General features: G+C 38.2%; 1 protein-coding gene across 1 annotated transcript; it reads left to right on the top strand.

Moving 5' to 3' along the window:
- The first annotated feature begins 865 nt into the window (after positions 1 to 865).
- Positions 866 to 12,998, top strand: LOC138613144 (nuclear receptor coactivator 5). The gene is made up of 9 exons (XM_069686749.1): positions 866 to 1,022; positions 1,220 to 1,306; positions 1,817 to 1,890; positions 2,215 to 2,338; positions 7,010 to 7,209; positions 8,839 to 9,117; positions 9,290 to 9,460; positions 10,858 to 11,103; positions 11,685 to 12,998. Exons 1-9 carry the CDS (start codon positions 961 to 963, stop codon positions 11,729 to 11,731), a joined length of 1,290 nt encoding a protein of 429 aa, XP_069542850.1. The 5' UTR covers positions 866 to 960; the 3' UTR covers positions 11,732 to 12,998.
- The last annotated feature ends 117 nt before the right edge of the window (positions 12,999 to 13,115 follow it).

Raw genomic sequence — 13,115 nt, 5'->3', positions numbered from 1 at the left:
CCACACTAAGTGTTTCCAGTGTGTGCCATAGGAGTCTTACATACTATAGTTTTATACACTTGTATATATAATTCATATTTATGTATGTATATATAATTCTATTTTTATTTTATTCTATTTTTGTACATATCTTTTTTTTATTTTTTTATTTACTTTATTTTGTATTATGCTGCTACTGTGAAGTTGAGCTGAGTTGGCACTGAGTACCAATAATTTAATTACTGGTAATGATGTTACATTGTTACGGAGTACATGACAATAAAGAATCTTGAATCAAATATTTTAAATATCACTAATTTATAGTTCTTCATGCTTATTGTCTGTGTAAGAGCAACTGCAACGACCGAATTTCACCCAGGGTATAAAAAAAATATTTCTGATTCTGATTCTCCAAATCCATCCATCCATCCATCCATTACCTATACCGCTTATCCTGTTCAGGGTCGCTGGGGGTTGGAGCCTAATTTTAGAGTCAACAAATAACCTACTGAGCATGTCTTTGGACTGTGGGAGGAAGCTGGAGCATCCGGAGGGTATTTTCAAATCTCACCTGAAAAATCATGAAAGTACATTGCTGGATACCATTACAGGTAAATTAAATATATATATAGAGTGAAAGAACTTCTTAAGGGCAAGTTGAGATGTGTGATCAAGGAGAGATCTCAACATAATATTAGTTGAAAGGTTCAAAAGCAATTTATTTTGTTTTTTTTCCATTTATGTTTAATTGCTTTAATTACTTTCACGTCCAGTAGGTGGCAGTAATCTAGCTGGCAACGGTCTAGTTGACCGCCAGAAGAAGAACCCCTCCTCTCTTGCTATTCCTCCTCCTCTTCTTCTTCTCCACTGCAGGGAGAGAGTTGTACTAGAAAACTGGTGGAGCACTATCAGCATTTATTTTCTCCCCTTCCTGTGATTAAAAGCAGAGGTTTATTTCGGCTTGGTGGCAGCGCAGATAAAATGTCGTCTTGGGCAAAATCAACTGCAGCTGGCCGACGGCCGCCGGCTAACCCCAACGGAAGGTAAGCCGTCTGCTTCACTGTAGGAAGTTTAGCTTCTAAAAAGCTAACGTGCTAAATAGCAGCCATAGCAGAAAACAAAACAGTGTGGGCTGTTCCAATTGATAAATAAACTTACCCTCTTCTCTCTGTCCCATGAACGTTAGTGAACATTAGGAATATTTGTTAAAGCACTAATAAAACTCCTTTTTGTGTTGCAGTGCTCAACAACTGCGTCTGTTTCGGAGAGCAGCGCCTTACCCCAGCAGAGAGGAAAGAACCGAAGAGCTCAAAGATGCCCTGGAAAGGTATCGTACCAGGCTTACATCAGCACAATTAAAAGCCACTGTTTCCTAACATTTATTTTCAGTATTATGTGCAAGTTAATGCACATCATCCAGATAATGATCCACATAGGGTTTAAGGAGTTTTGAATTGCTTTCGTGCATGCCTCACTATAAGGCCCTTCTTTTGGTAAAATATCTCTTATTCAATTCAATAGTGTTAATTGGCATGAATTTAATAGAGACAATGTCCATTAGAGATATAGTGTCAAAGTGACACTAGTGAAAGATGGATAAAAATGAAAAGGAAAACAAACATAAAAATTTATATAGATCATTGTTCTATGTGTTGTTATGAAAGATACTTGAATGTTTTAGCGGGTGTATGTCGGTGTGTGTGAAAGACTGTTTAAGGTATTACTTGACTTACTAGTCATCATCTCAGATCTCTGTTGTACATCAATTTGATCATGCATCAAATACTCATTGAATTGTTACATGAAGAATAATTTTTTGTAACCTCTTTTCTTTCAGTTATGAAGAACTTGAGCAAATACAAAACTACAGTGCAAGTGTGAAGTATGAGAGCTACAAGCATCAGCCAATTGGTGAGGCTTTTCTTGTTAACCATTCAATTTTTGAGTGTCTTTTTTAAAATTTGGCACTCTGAAACCTGTGATTTTGCCACTGCATCTTGAGTGCAGTAAACCTAAATTTCTTCCATAACTGGTATCCCCTTTAGTTTACACTCCAATATTCAATTTACAAAACAATACATTAGAAGATAAATGTCAATAACTGTTGATTGCAAATCAACCAAAAATCTTATTTCTCCACCTGCAAATTCCTCTTTCTGTCCTTTACTCCCTCCACTCTCCTTTTACCTCCTTTTCATTCTCTCCCAACCCTTCCACCATCCTCACACCTCACAGCCAAGCCAGAGAGCTGCACTCCAGCAGACAGACGTAAAGCCCTATATCAGAAGTTCTACAGACAGGTGCAGGAGGAGAGGAAGCCGGCAGACTGCGTGGTCCTCTCTGTCACCAACCAGTCCCTGTAAGTACAAACATAAAACAAGAATGGAAACCACAGTTGAAGCAGGCATTTGGGCAACTTTTAGATGCCAAATTTGATAGCTTATACTTGGCTGCCTTTCAGTGAAACACGTTGGATGAATTGTTCAGTTTTTGGGGTCTCCTCCAAGAACATTCAGCTCCTGTATTAAGGCTTAATCATTTATGTGAACATTCATTCTTTTAGCTGAAAAGACTCACCCCTTTTATGATCCTCAAGTATTACTGCTGTTATTGCTGGATTTAGACCTTAATCACTGTTAAATGCAAGTGCATGTTGTCTTGAATGGAAGATGTCTCATCTCATTGTTTTAATTATTACAGCAGAATTAGATATGAGTTTTGTATTGATCCTCCCAAACACAATGAGTACAATCCTTTATTATGACAAATGTATACAAAGATCACTTAATGGCTGGGATTTTATAGCTATCATTTTTCACTCAACAATAATGCATTCGATTTGTATTAGCTTTGCTCCCACACATCTTATTTTACTTTGCTGGATAGCAGTGTTTTATTGCTGATTTCATTGCTTGCTCAAGTTGAACTTTCAGCAAACCCTTCATACATTCAAATTCACTCTCATTGTTAAAGGGATCATTTGTTTTTTCAATGGCATTTCGTCGTTTCCATGATAATGTAGTTTCTTATATTTATTGTCTTTTGTACTAACCGCTGACCTGAACAGGTCCATTGTGCAGAGCAGGATATGTTACCAAGGGAAAGGGCTGTCTGACACCAAGTGGTGGAGAAAAAAAACACGTAAACTGAAATGTTCATTTAAATGTAGGACTCTTTAAAGTGGCTAAAGAACGTGGTACTTGTGTCCTCGTCTGCAGCGGTAAATAGCTTTGCTTCTTTGTAGGAACTCCGGCTGGCTTCTCCTAACAGGGGCCGTGCTGACTGTTATCTACTGTATGTACTACACTTACTATTGATAAGTACAACATGCAACCCCACTTGAAAAACCCAAACTATCCCTTTAAGCTACTCAGCTACTTGATAGAATCAGTGGATTGTCTGTCGGATGCCAGACTGTATTGAGAAATGGACTAACAAAATATTTGTTTTGGTGTTGTTGACAATGACAGCAACACAGAATCAGAAGCCATTTCCTGTAGACCTAATTTTTTACCTATCAATGTCTGTTTTGTATTCTTTAGTTAGAGCTGTATTTATAAAATGTTCTTCATTTCATTCATATCAGGACGTTAACACCCTGAACTGGAGCTGTTGTTCGGAATTCTTTGTTCCTGCTCAGTCAGTGAAGGAACCTATTGTCCTATTAAGCTCTAAACTCTCTTTAACACAAAATTTATGTCAGACATAATTATCAGATATGCATACCTATAAAAGAATATTTTCATATATGATAAATAAATGTGGTTTAAATTTGATTTGATTTCAACTGTTGAAGAAAACCAGTCGCGTGTGAGAGAGTGCGTGTGTATGTGTATTTGACAGCAGCATTGCCAGTGTTCCTTTGGTATGCAGAGCTTCACAGGGAGGTGGTATATCATCTCGATCATCACAAAGAGAACAACTCCCAGATCATACTTTTGAATGGTTTACAATATCTATATGTTTTCACCTCTTGTGTAGAGTGATTATGCCTGTCAAGTTAAGTTTGATTTATTATTCCGACGCTGTCAATGTTCTCAAATGTCATAAGTAGTCTTTTTATACTCGCACATCTTGCTACTCCTGGTGTCCCAAGGAGCCTTTTTGCTGTATCAGAAAGGTCACTGATAAAAAGTAGTTCCACAAATACCTCATCTACTACATTTAATATGCAATTTTATTACAGCACCGGACTTGTCTAAAAAGCCACATTTCTATCTGCCATTTGTGCTCACACTTGAACAAAGGCCATTGTTACAGTGAGCTGTCACTGTCTGTGAGCACAGTTTCTTTACAACCTATATCATAAATCATAAATGAAAATTTGCAGTATCATGCAGTCACATAAAGATGGAACATTAATAAAACCTTAAGCCAAATCCATAATATGAATAACTATGTGCCATTACAAGATTCACATTTTTCTTTTCACTAAAAACTGATGTGTCTCCAACAGTATGAAACAAAAACACCTTTCCACCAAAAGTTAGAAGTTGTCAAATACATTCTAACCTAAAAGCCATTAAATAGAATATATTTTCTCTGTTCCGTACATATCAAATATTTACAGACCTTTTTCATTTAAGGACTTCTTCTGTTACATAGCCATGACATGCCACACATACATACAAGTCAAATGTTCTTAATCATTTCTCACCAACTGTGGTAAACGTTATTTCATAATTCACACACACTACACAAAATGAATTCATGCACATGATCTCGTACATAAATGACAACTAATACATTTTTCAATATATTGCAGCTGTGTCTGCATTTAATTATAATTTTCCACAGTTAGACTGGAATGTATTAACAATATTAACACTGCTATGCTCTTTATTGTCATGCATAGTGTTAGATAGTAGAATCTAGAAGTAGGCAGGCAATGAGGCAGGCTGTCCTGCATTTATTACCAAAAAAAAAAAAAAGTTAGACTTTTAAAGTGTAATAGCATGTATTAAAACATTTAATTTAACTTTTAGTTAAGTTTTTCTATAAGCTATATTCATCAGAAATCGTGTAGTACTGATTGTAGTTACATTAAATTCTGGTAACGGCTCTAAATAGTCTGGAACACATTAACTAATGACTTAAAGACTGTGTCCCATGCCACCAGAAAGTGGTATTTACAAGTATAGTTGCGACTGCAGCTTTGAAACTATGTTCTAGGTGTTCAAACACACCTTTAAAAACCTGTTTGAAAACCCACCTGGTGGTTTAAAATGTGGCTTTTGCAGCTGTAACTTTGCAATAACGAATTTCAACGTTAAATCAGTTTCACTGTGCGGAAAAACAAGTTCCACAGTGGTTATAGAAACCTATCAAACCAGTCTGCAACTTTATCATTGTTGTTGCAGGTACATTCCAAATGCTTTTATTTTACTAAGCTATGAATAAAACTTGCTACTACACTTGCTTACATTGAAAATTACCAAACTTACCAGCCCTACACATGAGTCTGTATGTGACTGACTTACTGACTGACTGACTGACTGACTGTACTTTCAGAGCCCTAGAGAGAGAGAGTTGTGACGATTGCAATGGTGGATCATGGAGCATACGAGACCTCCACTGACGCGACTCTCTGTCTATACGGCTCTGGATACTTTATTTGGGGAGTAGGCGGGGCTGCTCCTCCACTGCTCGTACGCTGTCCTCATCTACATCCGCAGCACGCGCCTGCTTTCAAACACAAAGGGCCTCACCCACAAACAACGGTACGCACAAATCTGTGCTTAAACCGTGCGTATGAACGTTTGACGCACAAATCTAGGTCATCGGCGGATATAAGGACATTCCTTGTAACATAAGGCCCACAAAAGCGCACATTGACCTAATGCGGTCAGCCACATACTAGGTTTTGACCTAGTCTTGCTCTTTAACTGCTTTGCTTGTAACAGATTTCCCCTTGGTATGGTTGTTTGAAATTGGTGCAATCCTCCATGATTTGTTGCGACTAAAACATTTTACCATTTTGCTTCAAAATGGTGACAAATTACATCTAAACCCACCCATACCCAGATATGTATCCACACTTTCTCTAACAGCACCATTCAAAAGACTGCTCTTTAACATGCTAATAGCCATTTGTTGCTTTATAAGTTTACAGTTTTTGGTGAACATTTTTCCTTTGACAGAAAGCACAAATCACTAATTCAATATGAAAGTCCAATGAATACCCTATGCATTACCTTAACACATACTACTGCAACATTAAATATATCTATGAGTGATCCAAAAACTTAAACTTTCATCTAAATAAATGTCTGTTAAGTCACTATCTATCAACGAATGAGGCAACACAATGGTGATTGAGCCTATGGCCCACTGATGAAAGCCTTTGCATTTGCAGTTTTAGAGACTGGGTGTCTGTGCCGACTTAGCGGAAAAAATCACAGGCGACGCCCAGTTAGTGACGCGTTTTCCATCAGCCAGCAGAGGTTGGTCTGCAAGAGAAGGGAAGGCAGAGCTAAGCGACTGCTTTTCCGGTTTCTGCAAGTGTTGCAAGTCAACAGTAATCTACTATGGCTGGACAAACAAAGAAAAGATGGATGATTACAGATACAACTTCCCAAAAAAAAAGGAAAAAAATTTGACGCTCAGATGAAGGCAAACAGTTCAAAAGGGACAGCGACCGTCAGTACAACCGTTACAACCGGAGCCAGCCGTGGACGTCACACATGCAACACTGTTTGGATACCTAGGAAGTGTGCTTCCGCAATTACAGTTTATCGTCATAGGTGCCGCCAAAGAGAACAAAACAGATCTTTGAGATTATAACTTTAAGTTTGCGCCACACTAAGTAATGCTACATCTGGTCCTGTCTAATTAAAGAGCCATTGAAACATAATTCATCACACAAACACAATGCTGATGCAAGGTTACATTTTTGTACGTAAAGGACACCATTAATCAATAAATAGCGCTCTGTTCCTATCAGAGATATAATTTAGGTGTCTCTATTTGCCAGCCGAGTCACGAAATAAAGAAATGTCAAGTTAACAAAGTGTTTCTCTTCCTCTCAAAGGGATTACCCCAAATCGCTAAGCCAGTGCTTGCAGGAGCGTGGCCTGTCAGTGGAAATGTTCTACCTTCAGGCGGAATCAGGCCTGACCCGGGCCCTGCAGGATGTCCGAGCAGAAGGCTCCTCGTTATGTATTCTGGTGGAGCAGACAAACGTAGCTCTGTCCTCCTGCACTGTTATCATATTCTCAGAATCCCTCAAAAGTAAGTCCCTACCCCTCATTCCTTCAAGCTAAGTCAAGCAACTAATGGTCTAATGCCATTCACGGAAAATGTAAATTCGTCTTTTAACCCTTGAAATTAAAATCTAAAATAGAGTTGGCGTGTTAAACCAAATAAAAACAGAAGTATTCCAATCTAAATACCCAAGCTACAGTTCTTCCCTTGATATTTATACATAAAAAAATCCCAATCAAATCTACACAATAATCATTCAGTACATGCATCAATGAAACTCTATTGGCAAATCATCCATTATGACATAACATAACATTTATTTGCTGATGATTTTATCCAAAGTGACTTTAAAAAAAAAGTGCATTAAACCCTTTAGGAAAAAATAGAAAGGATCCTTGGCACACACTCCAACATTACATAACTTTAAAAACTATACAAGCTGATTCAAACCCAAATGTAGTACGGTTGGTATTTAAAGGAATAGTTCCACATTTTAGATTGGTGTTCCAGAGGTTAGTCCAGAAGATCGATGCCATTATCATATCTGTCTGATAAATATGATTCTACCAGCATCTCTAAAACACAATTAAAAAACACATTCAACTATTTTATCTTGTTCGTCTGATCCGCACTAAAACCTGGAAATGGTCAGAACCAAGTGAAAAAAAAATTCTGTCATCAGCTGGGCAACCAGCAGAGACTGAAGAAAGTTACTTTTTTCCTTTGCACAAAGCCAGGCTAGCTGTTCCTGACTGCTTGTTGTAACAAGCAAACAGATATGAGAGTGGACGAATAAGCTACTTTCTGAAATGTCAAAACTATTCCTTAAAAGCCAACTGAATATGAAACTTTAGTGCATTTCACATTCAATATCTATGCAACACTCTGCATAAAAAAATCAAAATAATAATAATTCTCTCTCTATAGATATATATATATGTGTATATATATATATGTATATCTATATGTGTGTGGTAATACACATCACTGGGTGCATAAGCAGCCTGTCATTTAGATAACTCTCGAACACTGGTCCTGTTTAAATAGCAAACCATGCACCAACAAATCTGCTCAATAAAAATTGCAAATGTAATGTAACTAACTGATCATGCTACTATGTGCAGTTCACAACATACAAAAACAACAAGATTCCCTAGATATACCTTTTCATCTGGTTTACACAACCAAATTATTATCACAAAATTCAATGTTTGTCCTTTTAGCAAATATAATTAGGGGTTTATTTGTTGCACCAGATAAATACATGCACAATTAATCTAAAATGTTTTTATTGTACTTTGGGTTCTTATGTTTTAAACCACATAAAAAAAAGAATGTTAGCATTAAGTTATTTGTCCAGAAACATGACAACAAAAATGAAATTTACTGATAAATGCACATCTTTACAAAAGCTGCATGCCCCTCATTGCCCCTTTCAACAAACCAAAACTCTCATTTAGAAGTTACTGTTTAAAACGTCTACATAACAAAGACCCAATTTATTGGCTGAACTAGCTGACCCCAACATCACATTAAACAAAATCGATTTCCAATAGATTTCTGCTATTTCTACGGGTTTTGTTTGTCTTGTTTCACCTCTTTCTTCCATTTCAGCCCCCTGACATCTTGGCATTAACATTCCCATTTCCTTCATAGTCCATCGCAACATGCCCAAAGACCAGGCCATGGACTTTGTTGCAGCCGAGTACAGCCGTGGACTTGTCAAAGAGCGCCCAAAGAGGGACCCCTCGGACCTTGCAGCACAGGCATCACAGCTGCTTGATGACTTTCTAGAGCGAGAAAAGATCGAGCGACACACTGTTCCCTCAGAAACCCGTCCGCTCCTCATGCTGTTAGCTGAGGGGGTTCATCTCTACCCTGAGGAGCTGGAAACCATCTCAGAGTATGTGCGTTCCCGGCAGGAGCACATACAAGGTGGGACACTTATTATACTGTAGTGCCTAGACTTGCTGGGACTAGTGCTGTGTCAGAAGTTACAGATTACTATTTCAGCCTCTTACCTGCTCTTTTCTTCTCTTTGGGTCATGCCTTTCCTATCTATTCTGGGTCTTTTCATTTTAATGTATTTCTTTCTTTACTTTTCCAGCCACCAACACTGAGGGGCAGAGGGGTAACATGTTACCCCCAGGACTGGGAAAACCGCCTCCTCTGCTCCCTACTCCACCTGGGCCCCCTCAACCCCAGTCGTCAGCCGGTGGAGGGGGGCCCATGATGGACCACCCCTCACCTTCACCCTCCCCTCTCCTGCCCTCGCCAGGTTAGACTGCAGAGATTACTCGACTATTTAAAGGGTCTTTACAATCTGAAAAGTTCAAAGTTGTAGGAACCATACAACTGGCAACTATACTTAAAAAATCCAACTCTCTGTTTTTTTAAATTTCCTACACTTGTTTTGTTCGCAAGATATCCATCTCAGCTCACACTTTTTAAAAGCTATTTTAAAGACCAGCTCCAGTCATGTTTTAAGACATATAAAATCCTCTGCTTGAAATAATAAATTGTTGTTTTTTCTGCAAAACAAATTTATGTACCTTGTAAAAATTTTCTCAAGGCATCTCCTCTTTCTCCCTCATTAAAAATTCCTGAATCTGTATAGGCCCCGCCCACTATGAAAATTTCCAACCGCCCCCTCTGTTGTAGAAACAAAACGTCTCTGCCATCGTTTAGTGGATACTTGTTGAAAGTTATCTAGCTTTAAATGTAGTAATTAGTAGTGAGTTTGCAAAAATTACGATGACGGTTTGAGCTGGCTCGCGCATCGCTGAAGTGGAAATTGGAAAGTGACTTGTTCAAAAGTGTTAGAGATTAACTTAAGCTGAGCAGGTAGCAACCACTTTGTGTAAATCCTTTTGCAAAACCTTTCTTTTACCTTTCTCAAAAATTACTTCCTAATAATTTCCTTTTAATTTTCAGTTGATTATTTTCCAAGATCCACACATCAGACAAACTGATCTGTCTTACCAGAGTGGAGAAAGAGGTCGGTGCGTCAACATGCAATCAGACTAAATTAACACTTAACTGAACTACATAGTTGTACACCTGGGAACCCCGCCTGCCCAGATGGCTCATCTGATAAATCATAGGCGCTGCAGTCACCTGTCTATCAAGGGGGCTGGAGTGTTAATATGCACTGTCCTCCACTCCAACCAGCCGGCATTCATCAGTAGTCACTCAAATCATAATTGATACGTAAACGTCCGTTCCTTTGCAAAATTCATGTTAATAAACAAAATTAAACTTTTTATTAAATTATTAAAGCAACTACTTGGCTCCAATAATGCCCATATATTTGTTTTAGTTGAAGACAATCTTAAGTTACTTGAGTTTAGTTACTGCACATCGATGTCCAAACCAACAGTCATTAAGTAAATCTTGAAAAACATATAATCTTTAGTTTGTTTACAGTGTTAGATTAACTCTGCAATCATTGACTCCGTATTGTTTTTATATTGGACTGTTTTTATATAGTGGGAGGTGTTTTCTATATCCTGTGTATATAAATAACTTACTTTCATACATAACATACACACACATCCTTTGTAGTACTTACATCTGCAGTATCTAAAATGGTGATGTATGTGCTTTTTCTTATACTGCCATGATGACCTGCCATGATGTTTTTCATTCAGACTTGTGTTCTGTGTCACATTTCAGGTTCTTATCCAAAAACTAAACCTCCTCCGCTGCTCTCTTTGCATCGACCTCCTGCTCCCTCTTTAGGGGCCCCACCTTCACGAGGCCTCCTGTCCTCACACAGTCCTTATGGCTCTCCTGCTGGGCCTCGTGGGCCCCTACTCCATCATGCTCCTCCATACCATCCGGGTCCCAGGGGCCCTCACGGGATTAGAGGGGCCCCACCTACTTTAAAGAGTTCCCGCCCTCCACTTCTTGCTTCTCCAGGTGAGGATTTTTTCTCCCTCTCAAGATATATCGTGAAATTCGGTGTATAAGATGCACTTTTAATAATTAATTTGAATCTAAAAAGTGGGCCATATACCTGTGCGACAAATATACCAATATAAAATGCAGGGAGGTATGTTATTGTGTTACGGTATTTAACGCAGACGATTGCGCTATCCGGTTAAGTGGTGCCGTCTAATCTGTGCATTAACCTGTTTCTGGGTCCAAGCCGCTACAACGTCTCCTATTTACAATATGCCGCAGTGTTGTTTTCCTCGCTTTTTTAAGCAAGGAAACTAACTTCATTGTTGCTAACGTTTCGTCACGGACATGCACTGTCATGATCACCATTGCAGCCGTCACCCTCACAACTATCAATGTTACAGTCGGCTGTATATGTTATATAGCCATAGAAAACCTTTTTTCCCTCAGTCTTATATTCCGGTGCAACTTATATTTCAGATTTTATGGTATATATATATATATATATATATACACAGTAAAATACCATAGAGTAACTTCAATTTCACCTAACAGTCTAACATTGTTTTTCACTTTTTCTCTCCTCTCCGTTGGACCAGGTGCCCCTCTTCCTCTTCCTCTTCCAAGACCGAACTCCCGTCACTAAGACATGGCAGACATTAACACACAATCACACTCACTGTAACACATGCAGGCTTCAGGTACCAGCAATGTTTTGAAGATTTCACCCAACTTAAGAGCAGTGGACTATAAGCCCCTGTGTGGGATACCTGTTCTGACCTTTTTTTAAAGTAGTAAACCACACTCTGTTAGATGAAAGAAGATGGTAGTAAAAGTTAGATATTATCATCTAATTGTGGATGGATTGATGGAAGCTGGCATTGAGTTACATAATGACTGATAATATTTATCTTTACCAAGATCCTTCTGTCAATCATGTTTTCTCTCTTCTGACTCGTCTAGCTGACTGTGCAGTGTTTAAGATGGTGCTCTAGTTTTCACATGGACTTCTCAAAGATTCCAGAGAGAGTTTGTTTACACCACAAGGTGGGTGCAGTGAGTCTTCAGGAACATAGGAAAGCTGCACTAGAACACATATGACCAAGCTTGGTGTGATGTCTTTTAGTCCACAGATGAAATTTCCTTCGGCCTTCATTAAAGTGGAGGCACTAGTTTGAGATTTAATAATCATATTCACCCTTATTTTTTGTAATTCAGGGAAAACTATGATATTCTATAATAATTCTGCACTGTACTCTCTCTGGCTGTGTGTGCTGTTGATTGTTTTTTATTACTTTTGACTTCATTGCCAGGAACTTTAAAATACCCTGATTTGGTTGTTAATAGTCATTTGTGTGGCATCTGTGCAGTGAAGATAAGGCAGCCGTCCGGTCATGATGTCCTCTCCCCTTGTCACTGTAAACCAAGAACAGTTCACAGCTTGCACTCCATGTTTTTGTGTTTGTTACTCTGGTTTTAGGTATCCTCTAAAGAAATATGTTCAATGATCAGTAACTTCAAGATGTTTCCTTCTACGTTAAGTTGGATCCATCGAAGCGTAACTGATCACACATTACACAGCAGTTGAAGATCTGGAGGTCTGTAAAACATCTGAACATTTTCTTCTGTTTTGTAAATATTGTTTAAATCCTGTACTCTCTTTTTTGTTTTTTTTTAATATACATGTATATATGTGAATTGTAATAGTTGATAGGTGAACAACTTTGCGCTGTGGATTCGTTTTATTTGATGTCCTGCAGTGTTACTGTCCAACAAGTACGGAGAGAGAGGCCGGAGTATATTTTCAAAGAAACTGTCTGGAAATGTTTGAATATTTGGTTTTGGTCTGATGAGTGTTTCGTTATTTTTTTTTATTTGTTAAAGAGAATTAATCATGAATAAAAATGACATTAATTTAAGTATACACACCCCTTGACTTGACTGTTACAACACTGAATCACAGTTAAGAGGATTTTTAGCACTAAGCAACAGATAAACTTAACTGCATGATCAAGCCTTAAATATGAATA

Source organism: Semicossyphus pulcher, unplaced genomic scaffold (genome assembly GCF_022749685.1).
Source record: "Semicossyphus pulcher isolate SPU_LCO1_2020_fin unplaced genomic scaffold, fSemPul1.0.p SCAF_8, whole genome shotgun sequence".
NCBI lineage: Eukaryota > Metazoa > Chordata > Actinopteri > Labriformes > Labridae > Semicossyphus > Semicossyphus pulcher.
This window is presented reverse-complemented; position numbering and strand designations above follow the sequence as displayed.

Bases quoted from the DNA above. Each gene is read 5' to 3' on its own strand.
- LOC138613144 (XM_069686749.1), top strand. From the start codon at position 961: ATGTCGTCTTGGGCAAAATCAACTGCAGCTGGCCGACGGCCGCCGGCT. The intron at 1,023-1,219 runs GTAAGCCGTCTG...TTTGTGTTGCAG, and splicing joins CCGGCTAACCCCAACGGAAG to TGCTCAACAACTGCGTCTGT. The intron at 1,891-2,214 runs GTGAGGCTTTTC...CACACCTCACAG, and splicing joins CTACAAGCATCAGCCAATTG to CCAAGCCAGAGAGCTGCACT.